The 13,652-nt window shown below is 45.1% G+C and overlaps 1 protein-coding gene across 1 annotated transcript in view; it reads left to right on the top strand.

Annotated features, from left to right (window-relative positions):
• The window catches only part of RPP30 (ribonuclease P/MRP subunit p30), a 144,915-nt gene extending 131,840 nt beyond the window's left edge, over positions 1-13,075 (top strand). Inside the window, exon 11 of the mRNA XM_086921976.1 lies at positions 12,883-13,075. Coding sequence (XP_086778102.1) covers positions 12,883-12,989 — 107 coding nt within the window. The 3' untranslated portion in view covers positions 12,990-13,075. The remainder of the gene's footprint in view (positions 1-12,882) is intronic.
• Positions 13,076-13,652: the final 577 nt, after the last annotated feature.

Raw genomic sequence — 13,652 nt, 5'->3', positions numbered from 1 at the left:
TATCCTTGCTGTTAATTAGGTTGTCCACACAGTATTCGTTGACATTAAAGGTTTATGGAAATAATTATTTCAGACAATGTTAGAAATGGGGAGTCTCTAGTTGGCAATGGTTTGCACCTTTGTCAAAGTAGGGACCCTTCCTTCTAGTCGGGATAAGGGAGTTACACTCCTAAAATAACCCCTGCTCACCCCCTTGGTAGCTTAGCACAAGCAGTTAGGCTTATCACAGAGGCAATGTGTAAAGCATTCGCACATAATCAACAGTAATACAGTGAAGGCTATACAAAAGGGCACCACAGCAGTTTGGAAAACTATCCAATATTTTTATATATCCAGAACAAAACCAAAAAGGATAAAAATCCACCAAACAGATCAGAAATCTTCAATAATCAAAATAGATTTGAAATACAGTTCTTTGAAGTCGATACCTCCGTCTGGGGCTATTACGGTATAGTGAACAACAAATCCAAACAGTTCTGGCTACTGCAGCGTCACGGGCCAGCTATGGTGTCGGAAAGACCCGCAAAACAGTACCTTCAGAAATGCAAGGCGTCGGCGACCTGTCGATGAGCGACCGAAGAGCCGGCGTCCACAGGCGTCAGTTCCAGAGGTCGGTGCAAGAGTCATCGGGCCCTTGAAGTCACACGCGTTGCAGATCGAACTCCGCGCGGTTAAAGTCGGGCGCATCGGCGGGCATTGGGGCTGCGGTGCAAAGTGTAGCAGTGCAGCGTGCGATGCCCTCAGGTCGCGGTGCAGGCAGGGGCTCGGTGGCGGTATTGAGTGGCCTCGTCTGTGAGACCAGGGTTGCGGTGCGGTGGGGCCCTCTACGGTGCCTTCAGTACACGGCAGCAGCGTCGTAGATGGCGTCTGGTTGCTTTTTCTTCTGTTTCAGCACAAAATATACGGTCCCCAGTGCTGATGGCAGAAGAACTTGAAGTCTTTGCTGTTCCTGAGACTTCTTAAACAGGGGGCAGGCTCTACCTCAAGCCCTTGGAGAAACTCATTAAAGAAGTTGCAGAAAGTCCAGTCCAGTCCTTTCACTGCCCAAGACAGAAGCAGCCACTGCAGTCCAACACAGCAAAGCACTCAGCAAAGTGGTAGTTCCTCCTCACAGCTTCTATAGCTCTTCTCCTTGGTAGTCTTCTTGGTCCAAACGAGTTCTCTGAAGTCTTTTATATCCCTGAGACTTCAAACAGGAGGCAAGCTCTACTTCAAGCCCTTGGAGAAAACTCTTAACAACAGGATGATGAAAGTACAATCCAGTCCTTTCCCTGCCCAAGACAGAAACAGCAAGCAGCAGGCCAACACAGCAGAGCACACAGCAAAGTGGCAGTTCTTCCTGACTGCTTTTCCAGCCCTTTTTCTTGACAGGTTCCTTAGTTCAGCAATAATGCGACACCAAAATCCTTTGTTCTCTGGAGGCAGAGAATGTCTGTGCTCTGCCAAACCCAGTTCTGTCCTCTCTGGCCCAGGAGGTGGAGACTGCATTGTCCAAGGCAGACAAGGCCTATTCAGGTGCAAGGGAAATCTCCTCCAACCACTCTAAAGGCATATAAGGCCTATTCAGGTGCTAGTGAAAACTCCTCCCACTACTCTGAATGCAGTCCAGGTCTATTCAGCCCTGCCCTGACTCATTCAGGAAAAGCAGGACACACAACACCACCACCCATTCCCCCCCCCCCCCCCGGTGGCCATCTGAGAGGATGCACCTCTCAAACACAGAATGTAAAAAGCACCTTTACTAAAAGATGCATCTTTAGATTCTGAGTCAGGCATACTAAACCTTATTTTCCCATCTGGTCCCAATAGGAAGTTATATGTAGAAGATGTTCTAAATAAACTCCCATTCCACCCTATGGGACAGATAGCCTTTCCATAGTGACAAACTAAATGCACTGTAATTCACTACCAGAACATTCCTCACACACCAGCACATGTCCTACCTTTAACATAGTTTTTACAATTGCTGATATCACACGTGAATCAGACACAAGATGCAACCACCCTTTGGATGATAAAAAATCATCGTAATCCATTTTTAGTCCATTTTCGTTTAGAAGTTTTATTGAGTTCATGAAGGTAAAAACACGGTAACTCCATTGTACAAATGCGTGTATCATGCCGAAGCCTTTAAATACAGCGCGTTGGATCCCCATACTTCATATAGATGTGTTTAACCCAATGCATTTCGGTCCTGCGTCCTTCGTCAGGGGTACATCTGCAGTAAAGAATAAACATTGTGTCAAGAATTGCTTTTGGGGTCACTAAATACACCTTTAACATACACAGCACCCTGCCCACAGGGGTACCTTGGGCCTACCTTAGGGGTGACTTATATGTAAGAAAAGGGAAGATTAGGCCGTGGCAAGTGGGTGCACTTGCCATGTTGACATGGCAGTTACAAACTGGGCGCAACTCTGCAATGGCTGGTCTGAGTTACCTTTAGAAGGCTACTTCTGTGGGTGGCACAATTCGTGCTGCAAGCCCCCTAGTAGTATTTGATTTATAGGCTCTGGCATTCTCAGTGCACTTTATTATGGACTTAACAGTAAATCAAATATGCCAATCATGGAAACACCAATCCTTAACACAATTTACACAGAGAGTATATGCACTTTAGCACCGATCAGCAGTGGTAAAGTACCCAGAGTCCTAAAACCAGCAACAGCAGATTAGGAAAAAAGTAGGAGAAAGAAGCAAAAAGTTTGGGGATAACCCTGCAAAAAGGGCCATTTCCAACAGACGATAAATATCTATACTTTCTATATTCTTTGGAAAACACCACACTTTTGCCAGTGTTAAGCCCACATACTTATAATAACAGCAACATAAATCATACATAAAATTTAATCACAACTCTGTACATTAAACATAATTTTATTATACCGATTATCAATTCAAGAAAGCAATGGAGTTGTCCTTTTCTAATATATTCCCCAAGAAGAGAACTCCATATTTTAGCACAATTAGAGTGGCTGTACCACTGTTCTGTTTAGATAGAGCAAAGCTTCCAATGTTCCTTTCATGTTTGCCGTTGTGTGGTTATGAATTACCGCCAACTCCCTTGTGCAACAAGGTTAATACATTTCGAATTTCCATTATTATGGGTTATCCTCAGGACAAGGATTGGCTTCTGGACTGATGCTGGTATAAAAATACTAAAATAATAAATGAAAATATTTTTGTGAACTAGGTCCTTTCAGATGAGGGCTCTGTCTTTTCAATTATCTGCCATTTACCTCTCCTTTTTACTCAAAATGGCTTCAAGCACTTCAAGCCATTCATGGGCATTTTCATTCATATCGCATAATCACATTTTATTTAGCAGCCACCGTCCTTTACATGAGTGACCAGAGATAAAATAGGAGTACCCACTTAGTTTAGATTGACTTAATTAATGTATGAGTCGTTTAGTTTTCTACACATATGTATTGTTAGAATGTTCTTACTTCGAACTTTGCCATGCTGTGCCACAGTGTGTATTGTTTATTTGTTTCCTTTTAATCTTTATAAGTACATTTCAGTATATTAGCAGGTGCTTTTTTCATTCTGCTGCCTCTGTTTACATAACGCTTTTTCCTACTTTTCATCTGTGCCTTCGAGCTTGACACAGAGAAAATATACACAGTATTTTTTTGCTCTTCTCTTAATGGGAAGGTTTCAGTATGTGGGCTAAAAGCAGATCGTAACCTGAACTCCGTTAGTTATCAGGCAATAAATCCTGTTCCATTGATACAATGCTGCGAAACATTGGTACTATTCTTCCACATTAGCGCAAGTTCGCTTATGAAGTTGAAATGGATATACCTTTTCTAACATAAATGCACGTTGCATTTTTACTTCCTTTTCATTCAATTAAAAGTTTTCTGTCTGCTCTCCAGCTGGACTCCTCATCTGCAGAGCCTTGTGATCTCTGAATGCATTTAAAATATTGACCTTTTGGATATACCTGAGTAGTCGAATCCCTAATTGTATTAGTTGCAGTCTGATCTTTGTAGTGCCTAGAGTGAATTGTATTTTGTATTTCCTCAAGCTACTATCTTGTGCAGTGTGTCATTTGTACCTTAACTTGGTTTAACAGGAGACCTATTCTGGCATTAACATTCCAGTTTATATTAAGGACTTCGGCATGACGCCACTCCAAGTTCGTTTTGCCATCATTAACAATGGCATGTCGAATCCCAGCTGATGCTTCGATATTTCTGTCGAAGTACAATAGTTTATGAAATATTCGATTTTTCTGCCAACTTTTGAATTTTATATTTTTCGTTTGGTCAGCCGTACCATTGGTGTTGTTCAGACATCTCATTTCATGCCGTAGTTGTAGTATTAAATTGCAAGATTAAATATGCTTCCCTTTGTTGGAGAACTGCCTCTAAATGTCTGTCTCTTGAATTGGGCTGGACTACCATAAGGACTGCCCATTTAAAATCTTTTACAGTTTGTCCCATTGATGGACAGTGACTAACAATTGATGCTGTAATTGCCTTTGTTTTTATCCAAGATTTGTGCTGGACAATTCTTTGTCTGACCTCCTGACTGGTTTTCACGAATATCATTTTTGTAAATACAATTGGATAAAGCGATGTGCCTCCATTTAATATTCCCCAAATGAAAATCTGTCCCTTCTACTATTTAGCTGCATGCCACGCATTTTCCACACTTATGGTGTCCTTCCAATGTAGCTATATTCCAGTGTTGCCTCAGGTTAGTTTTTACTATATCTGAAAGAAACACGTAGTGATAGATTCCTTACCTTAGAATTACCCCCAGGCGTCCGACTGGATCCGGAAAGTTTTCGTCAGCAGTACCTCTGCACGTCGGTAGGCGTTGTTGTGCGGCTCCGTGTGCGTTGTTGGCATCATTGTCGCCGAGATGACATCGCTGGAGCAACTTAGACGCGCTCTGACGTCGGTTCTCTCTTTTTACGCGCCAGCAAGCGCAGATCTGGGAAGAGCAAGTACCCCAGTCACTTTTTGACTGAGTTTTTTTCGAGGACTTTAGTCTCAATCTTTTGAGTCGATCGACTCCTGGTGTTGTAGGGATGCCCGGTTTAAGAACTGTGGGGACTGTCACCGCATGTTGTCGGTGACAGACCCACACCGCGTGTGTCTCTACTGCCTGGGACGTGATCACGAATCCAAGTCGTGCTCCGACTGCCGGGCCATGGCGTCGAAGGCTATTGCGGGGGCGGTCCCGAAAGTTGCTGGTAGTCCAGCAGTTGCCTCTGTGCCGCTCAAGGTCCTGTTCCCGGTCCCATCGGAGGTTGAGGGACCGGTCGCGGAGCAGTCGCCATCGCTCTTGTGGATCTAAGTCTTCGCACTCTGGTTCATGTAAGTCAAAGCATTCTAAGAACAAGTTGAAGAAGCGTCGTCGCTCTTCGACTTTCCCTCGCCCGTCGCGGCAGAGGATACGTGTGGTGCCACCCCCGCAGCTCTGGCGGAGCCTGCGACATCGCCGCCGGTCTACCCGCACTTTCTGGGTTCGTCGGCAACGCCTGCTCAGCTGCAAGAGTTTCTTGCTGCCATGGCACAACTCTTTGGGCTGTCTTGCCCCGCCCGCTGGCCCGACTGGTGGTCCTGCCCTTCCATCGCCGGCAGCTCCCGAACTGCGTCTGGCTTCGGTCCCGGCGCCGCAGGACCCTCCTAGATCCAGGTTCGGACCCAGGCGACACTGGTCGACCTCATAACACCTCCACTGGTGTCAACCCCTCCTCCCGCACCACCTCTGATGTCGTCCTGTGCCACCGCCAACGTTGTCCCCAGTTTCAGCCCTGAACCGGACATGGCGCCGGATGGGCCTTTTTACCCCTATGTCCGTCATCCTTATTTTCAGCCTGTTTCACAGACTTCGGAGGAAGGGAAGGACTGGGAGGGGTCTGAGGACCCTCTCACACAACAGTGTGATTATGATCCGGACTGGGCAGAGGATTTGGGGGATGCCAGTGATCTTGACACCTCACCTGACCTTGGCATGCTGTCTCCACCTACCTTGGCTATGGAGGAGGGAGCCAGTTACGCAGTGGCGTTGCGTAGGGCGGCCAAGGCCCTCCACCTCAAACTCCCTACAGTGGCCGTCAGGACTAGCCACCTGACAGAAGTGCTTCAGCCAGCAGCAACCTCTTCGGAGCCCTTGCTGCCTTTTAATGACGCACTTTCGTACGTCCTTTTGGTCACTTGGTCCAGGCCCAACGCAGGGGCTCCTGTGGACAGGAACGTGGCCCGGTGCCATCGTCCTGCTCTGGGCGACCCCCCTCTTTCTCTCCCAACACCCCACTCCCGAGTGCTTGGTTGTCCAAGCCTCTGCTTCCCAGAGCGCGTTCCCTTCTGCACCTCTGGATAGGGAATCTAAGAAGCTGGAGCAGCTTGGCAAGAAGCTGTTTTCATCTGCCAGCTTAAGGCTGCAGTTGGTGAACACTGCATGCCTCTTGGGTCATTATTCCCACTCTGTGTGGGATACGGTTGCGTAGGTGCTGCAAAACTGTCCAGAGGAGGCACAGACAGTACTCTCCCAAGCTATAGCAGCTGAGAGAGAAGCAGCTAAATTCACCATTTGTTGTTGGCTTGATACCGCTGACTCGCTGGGCAAGGCGATTTCCACAACAGTGGCGCTTCGGCACCACGCCTGACTGAGGACAACTGGCTTCTCAGGGGATGTCCAAAACACTCTGATGGACATGCCCTTTAATGGCATTCGCCTTTTTGGCAATAAAGCAGACCGGCTTTAAGGGGCCTATCGGCCACTCGTCCTCCTCCGCCTTCTGCTTTTCGCTCCTTTCGTGGCCAAGGAAGGGGTGCCCCAACACGTTTGTTCCAGATCCACAGGCCTGCGCAGGAACATCTTCAGCGCGGATGTGGGAATCGCCGAGGTGGTTCTGGGGTCCAGTGGGTGGGTCAATCCACCTCTACCCCCGCAGTATACACTGCAAAGCCTTTCTAGTCCGAACTTTCAGGCCTATCAAACACCAGTGAGCAGCAGAATTCGCCATCATCGCCCCCACTGGCGCAACATCACCTCGGACAAGTGGGTGCTGCAAATTGTCCAAAGGGGCTACTCCTCCCCTTCGAGACTACCCCTCCAGCCTTGCCACCTCAGTACCACCGCATGTTGGAGGACCATCTTGCGCTTCTTCAGCAGGGAGTCATGGCACTCTTGGCCAAAGGCGCCATTGAGCCCATTCCTGGGTCAGAAGTATGTCGTGGTTGTTATTCCCACTACTTTCTGGTTCCCAAGTAGGACAAGGGCCTGCGTCCTATTCCTGGACCTCCGGAACATCAACCGCTTCCTCCAGAAGGAAAAGTTCAAGATGGTGACGCTAGCTCAGGTCTTGTCTGTCCTCGACCTTGGAGACTGGATGGTAGCGTTGGACTTGCAGGACGCATATTTCCACATCCCCGTCCTGCCGGCCCACCGGCATTACCTCTGGTTCACGGTAGGCCACAAGAACTTTCAGTTTACCATGCTCCCCTTCTGCCTTACCAGCACCTCTCGGGTAAGTGATGGCAGTGGTCGCAGCTCATCTGCGCAGATCAGGGGTTCCAGTTTTCCCCTATGTCGACGACTGGTTGTTGAAGGCTGGCTCGTCCCAGGCAGTCGTCTCCCACCTCCAGACTACGGCCGACCTCCTGCGTTTGCTGGGGTTCTCCATCAACATGCCGAAGTCAAACCTGATTCCCTCTCAGAAGCTCCTCTTCATTTTCAGGTTTATCCTCCCGAGCAGCGAGTCAGAGATATTCATGCTATGATTCCGATCTTTCAGCCTCTATCTCGGGTTTCAGTCAGGATGACCCTCTGGCTACTGGACCTGATGGCCTCCTGCATCCTTTTGGTAGATCATGTCAGATGGCATATGCGGTCTCTGCAGTGGGACCTGAAGTTCCAGTGGGCACAGTATCAGGGCAACCTGTCCGATCTCGTCCAGATCTCGGAGGGCACTGCACAAAAAGTGCAGTGGTGGCTCACAAATCACGATTGGGTCTACAGCAGATCCCTCTCTCTTCCCAAACCGGAACACACAGTTGTGACAGACACGTCCTTTGTGGGATGGGGCGGCCGCATGGGAGAGGCGGAGATCAGAGGCCTCTGGTCTCCGGCAGAGTCTGGGTTTGACATCAACCTTCTGGAACTCTGGGCGATCCGTCTTGCACTGAAGGCATTCCTTCCCTCTGTCCGGGGAAGAGTAGTGCAGGTGTTCACAGACAACACCACTGCCATGTGGTACTGCAACAAAAAGGTCGGGGTGGGGTTGTGGACCCTATGTCAGGAGGCTCTGTGCCTCTGGACATGGTTCTAACATCAGGGCATTTCCCTGGTGGTTCAACACCTGGCAGGTTCTCTGAATGCCTGGGTGTCATTTTAAGGTAAGGAATCTATCACTACGAATGTTTCTTACAGATATATTGTTACCGAAAGTAAGTAGCATGTGCTTCTAGAGGAGTATATGCTCTAACCAAATTTCTACCAATGCTTGCATTCTTCTTTAGTGCACACAGTGGGTGTGCACGGCCACATTCTGAACTTGACATTAGGTGCCAGTTTTTCACAATAATTTTTTTAAGTTGTGTCTTTTGGGCACAGTATATGGGTACACAGACCAGGTTTTCCAGTGTTGTTTTTACTTTCTAGGAGGCACTGTTTTGGCATATACCATGCTCGCTTAAATGAGTGTCTTAGAAGATTTTGGGATACCCTTTTTCCTTGAATTTTGCTTGAAGGATTGCAGCATTCTCAATTTAATACTCTTGTGTTGTTCAATCGCGTCTTATCCTTAAAAATTGCCCACAGGGAAAATTTTCTCTAGGATTTCGAGGGTGGAAACTACTGAAGTGTAAGGCATTGTTTGTATCTGTTGTCATTAGCAGGCCTTCAATTACTTTCATTCATACATCTAGAAATCTAAGTGTATTTTAATGTTTTGACATGCTAAATTTGATGTCTGGGACATTATTGTTCAAACAACTATGGAATTGTTTATGGACTTCTTGATCACAAGTCCATGTGCACCAGATGTTATCAATGGGTCTGAGACATTTTGTTGTTATTATGAAAAGGATTTTTTTGTATTTACATTTCCTTCATATAGTGACATGTACAATATTGCCATTTCTGGTTACTGAACTACCCACGGTGGTCCCCTTTTTTGAAAAATGAAGTCTTCAAATTTGAAATAATTTCTTTTTAGTGGTAGATTTGCTAACTTTAGAATGAGTTATATTGGAACTCTGTGGCCTAGGTCTTGCCTCTTAAGTAAATTTCCATGGCCTCTAGGCCATCGTCTTGTAGTATTTGCATGTACATATGGAACCACATCAAACCACTGTGTACTAGAATCAAATTGAAACCTTTCAATTGTATTGATGAAATGAATGGTGTCCCTTTGATATGATGGTACTTCTTTGATGCATGGTTTTAAAAAAGTATCCACATATTGTGAGATTGGACGGTCGGTCATTGTGGGGATTTCTTTTCATTTTTGTGCATCTTCGGTAGGAAGTACATGACTGAGATTCTTTGATTCACTTTTTCAAAAATTCTAGTTCTTTAGGGCCAATGTAATCTCTGTCAAATGCTTCTTGTAAAATATCAGATTTCTCCATGGCTGTTCTTAGTCAGATCTGTGAGTACTTTGAAGTATATTTGCCTGTGCCCCTCCTTGAAGTAGTTTTCCTTTAACCAAATCACCACTGCACAACCTTTATCCGCCTGCTTAATAATGATTGTTTTGTCACTTTTTTTAAATCTTGCAGTTTTTTTGTTGGTTTTTTTCCTTTTTTTATGTTTTACAAAAATTGCTTTTGTTTTTAAATTGGACTATGGCAGAAATTACTGCTCATTAAAATGTTGCTACTTCTTTTTTAATGGGAGCCACTGAGAGGAATTGTCCTGAGCGAAGTTAGCAGCTTTGACCAATGTGTGGATGCAAGTGCTCCTCCCCTCTGAAGGACATGGCCCGTAGGGGCCACATGGGTTACTCACAACGACTTGTTATGTTATGTTAATTAAATTTATAAAAGCGCACGATTACCCTAGGGTGTCCTGGCTCTGAGATCTGCTTAAGCGATAGTCGGAAGGGGTTCAATGAGTAAATAGCCCAGCTTTCAGACCCTTTCTAAAGGAGAGAAGGTCTCCCGCATTTCTCAGAAAGAATGAAAGCCTTGGACACGCAGGTGATGAAGCTCCTGCCGCCCCAACTGGATTTCCTAACAATGGGGATCTGGACACTTTTTGCTCCTTTAGACTGCAGGGTCCTGGTTGGGGCATACCGTTTAAATTTTTGCCTCAAATGGCCAGGAACAATACCGTTGAGAGCCTTAAATGCTACGCATTAGGCCTTAAAACAAACCCTTTGCTTCACCGGGAGCCATTGTAACCGAGTTAACTCTTTTTACTGAAACACATTTCAGTATGCCTGTCAGAAGCCTGATGGCTGCATTCTGAGTTATCTGAAGCCTATTAGGATGTTGATTTTGGGCATCCATATTAAGGCCATTTCAGTAGTCTAGGCATGAAGTAACAAGGACTGTGACTACTGTCCTAAAGTCCGTTTGAGAAAGGAAGGGTTTAAATTTCCTCAGAGTTTGCAAAATCAAAATGCAGGAGGAAACTACTGAACTTATGTGATCATTAAAAGTCAATCTATTGTCCACAATGACCCCTAAGTTTTTTACTTTCAGAGTTGGAGTAGGCTGATTTCCCAACTCTGAGGGCCACCAATCTGAGGTCCAAATATGAGGGTTGCTACCAAATACAATCACCTCAGTCTTGCTTGAATGTAGCTTTAGACAATTTAAAGCCATCCAACCTACTATGACTTCCATACATTCACGGAAGCGAGCTCCAGCCTCCATTTCATGACCGTTTTTGATGGATAGAACGATCTGTGTATCGTCAGCATATGAGGTTAACTGGAAAACAAAAGATCTAATCAGTGCAGCTAAGGGTATCACATAAATGTTAAAAAGGGTGGGGCTCAGCGAGGACCCTTGAGGGACCCCACACGGGAAACTAAAAGGCCTTGATTTATGATAAACCTGTTATGCCTTCCCAAGGATGAAGAGTCGGTCAGACAGTAGAGAATACAAATAGGTAATTAATTAGCAATACTCTGCAGAGGTGTCCATCATGACCTGTACCCTAAGATGTCTGCCGAGGGACTGACCCTCCAACAGCCTACAGTGGATAATCATTCCTCTTGTGAAGCCTCCAACCACGCCCACTATGGAAAACTACCGGCCTAGGCCGAACATGAACAAAGAGGCACAGTGGGATGAGCTAACACCTGCCAGATGGGAACATTTCATCAGGAATTCAAGGCTATCGTACTGGGTCCCAACTCCTAATGTGGGAGCAGAAACTACACATTCAGATAAGTATGGCAGGGTAGAATGGCCTGTTAATTTAAAAGTCAGAAAACAGCCTTGAACAGAAGAGAAAATAATAACGAAATACAGTGTTCTGCTGAGGCAAGCTATATGTCCGTGAGACCCAACTCTGGCACAGTCTAAGCAGCCTAATAGAAGTTATGAAATGCAAAATGGAGTCACACTTGCTAACTGAAGCCTACACATTACTGGGATAACTCAGTGGGTTGCATAACGTGAGCACAAATGTCGTCTATGTAGCCACACACTGCTAACCTAATATAGCATGAAAAGAGTGCATTGAAAGAAAGGGAATTTCAAAGCTAACTCCTCCTGTGATAGTAGCTCATTGGGCTATAGTGTGGTAATAATAGTATTAATTTAAGAAACTATGCCAGCCAGAGTACGGTATGAAGGGCATGTTATTTATGTGCATTATATTCTGCTAGATTGATTAAGCAGACCACATTGTTATTTATCTTAGAGTGGTGTAGGGATCATTTTCTTGGTCCTGATGAGAATCCAGGGGATGGCTTCGAAACATGTAGACTAGGGAGGTGGTAGCTCATTACAGCACATATTCTCCACTCCCCATTTTTAACAATACCAGCTCAAAGGAGCATTAGTTTTCCACATAGCAAGGTATTTTTTAACCCCACTATTTTTCATTTTGACCCTTTCACTCTCGCATTATACATAGTATATTCATTCCTAAGTGCTCCCACGTTTCCGGTGGTCGTAGCACGCCCCGTCCCGCAGCAGGTGGGAAGACCCCAATGATGAAGCATGCCACCAAGGGACCTTTTGGTGGGTGAGGGTTAATTTAACAACACATTGTGTTTCTCTATACATTGATAGGGTACACATAGTTCATGGACATTGTTGAACAGATTTAGGAAGGTTATCACTATTCAGTTGATAAAGGTGGATTCTTTTTGTTTTTTCACGATAGATAGAGGAGGATGAGTCCACCTTTAGTTTCAACCTCTTCACACCTTCTCTTTTTTATTAGTTCCATTACAAACGCCATATATCAAAACAAATGTTGGTAATGATTATGAGCCTTGTTTAGAGTTGGGCAGTTTGACAACTGCCAAAAAGTGGTGGATGTTCCGTCAGCTCTATTTAAAGTACATTTGAAATGTAACTACGAGGACAGAACGTCTGCCACTTGGACACCATTTTCTTTGCCCTTATCTTTACAAAACACATTACAGATTTTGCCTCTTATCTAATGTAATTATAATGTTGGTGTTTGGTGTGACTTCAGATCACAAAGCACTGATGTGAGTCATAGCAAAGTTGATTTCACCTTTCATCCTCATAGGTCGATGAGTTGAATGCTATTCAAATTATTGAATAGCACTTTATGAATGAGCTACGAGACTGAGATGGCAATCGCAATATAATAAGTTACTACACATCAGTGTCCTCTTCATTGGCCTACTCCTAAATGATTTGCCAAATGTCTAATTATTTTATTGGTTCCTTTAATGTTGTTTGAATGTTTTCATTGCTACAGAAACACGACAAACTGCATTCGGTATAGTGTACACAAAGAAAAAGCCTACTCCAGAGCAAGATAAAGATGAAAGTATTCCGGTTTCCAAAAAAGCCAAGACAGAGTGATGTCAAGAAATATTTGTGTTGTACATATTGTTCTTACTACTTCTTGTTTGTGGAAAAACAAATAAATTTCATTTGAAAAAAGTTTTTATCATTTTATGTTAACTAGTTTTTATTGAGCAGGCAGTCCATTGATTGTATGGAAAGTGACTCTATTGTTTTATTTCTGATGGATAACTCATTCCACAGATTCCTCCCCTACGGTATGCCCTCCGGCCACTAAACTGGTCTGGAAACTTTTCCCCCCAGCGATTGCTCTGCTGCATTGCAAGGCGGTGCTGTGCGCTCCAGCTGTGACTTATCCCGCCGGATATGATATGATTGTGGTGTGGTGTGGTGTGGTGTACTGCCAGCTAGCATGCTAATGCAGATTCCTGGTGCTTTCTCCAAACATTTAACGAGGCATCCTTTGAGGAGCTGAGAGCGCATTTGCAACAAATATAGCACATATGTTTGCATACCTTCCTGATGGCAGATGACATTGCCTCCAACATTCTGGGGGTCCTGCGCCTGCCCAATCTAGACTTGTTCACTAACCCTGCAGACAACTCTTAACATTGACCAGAGCTGCCATCTCTGCAGGTTCTGTAAATGTTGTGAAAGTTTGTTGGACGGCTCCGTCAAACAGGACTTCTGTCCATCAAACTTTTACAGAGATTTATTTTT

The sequence above is a fragment of the Lissotriton vulgaris genome, chromosome 5, assembly GCF_964263255.1.
Source record: "Lissotriton vulgaris chromosome 5, aLisVul1.2, whole genome shotgun sequence".
Taxonomy (NCBI): domain Eukaryota; kingdom Metazoa; phylum Chordata; class Amphibia; order Caudata; family Salamandridae; genus Lissotriton; species Lissotriton vulgaris.
Note: the sequence above shows the minus strand (reverse complement) of the source record. Positions and strands in the feature narration are given on the sequence as shown.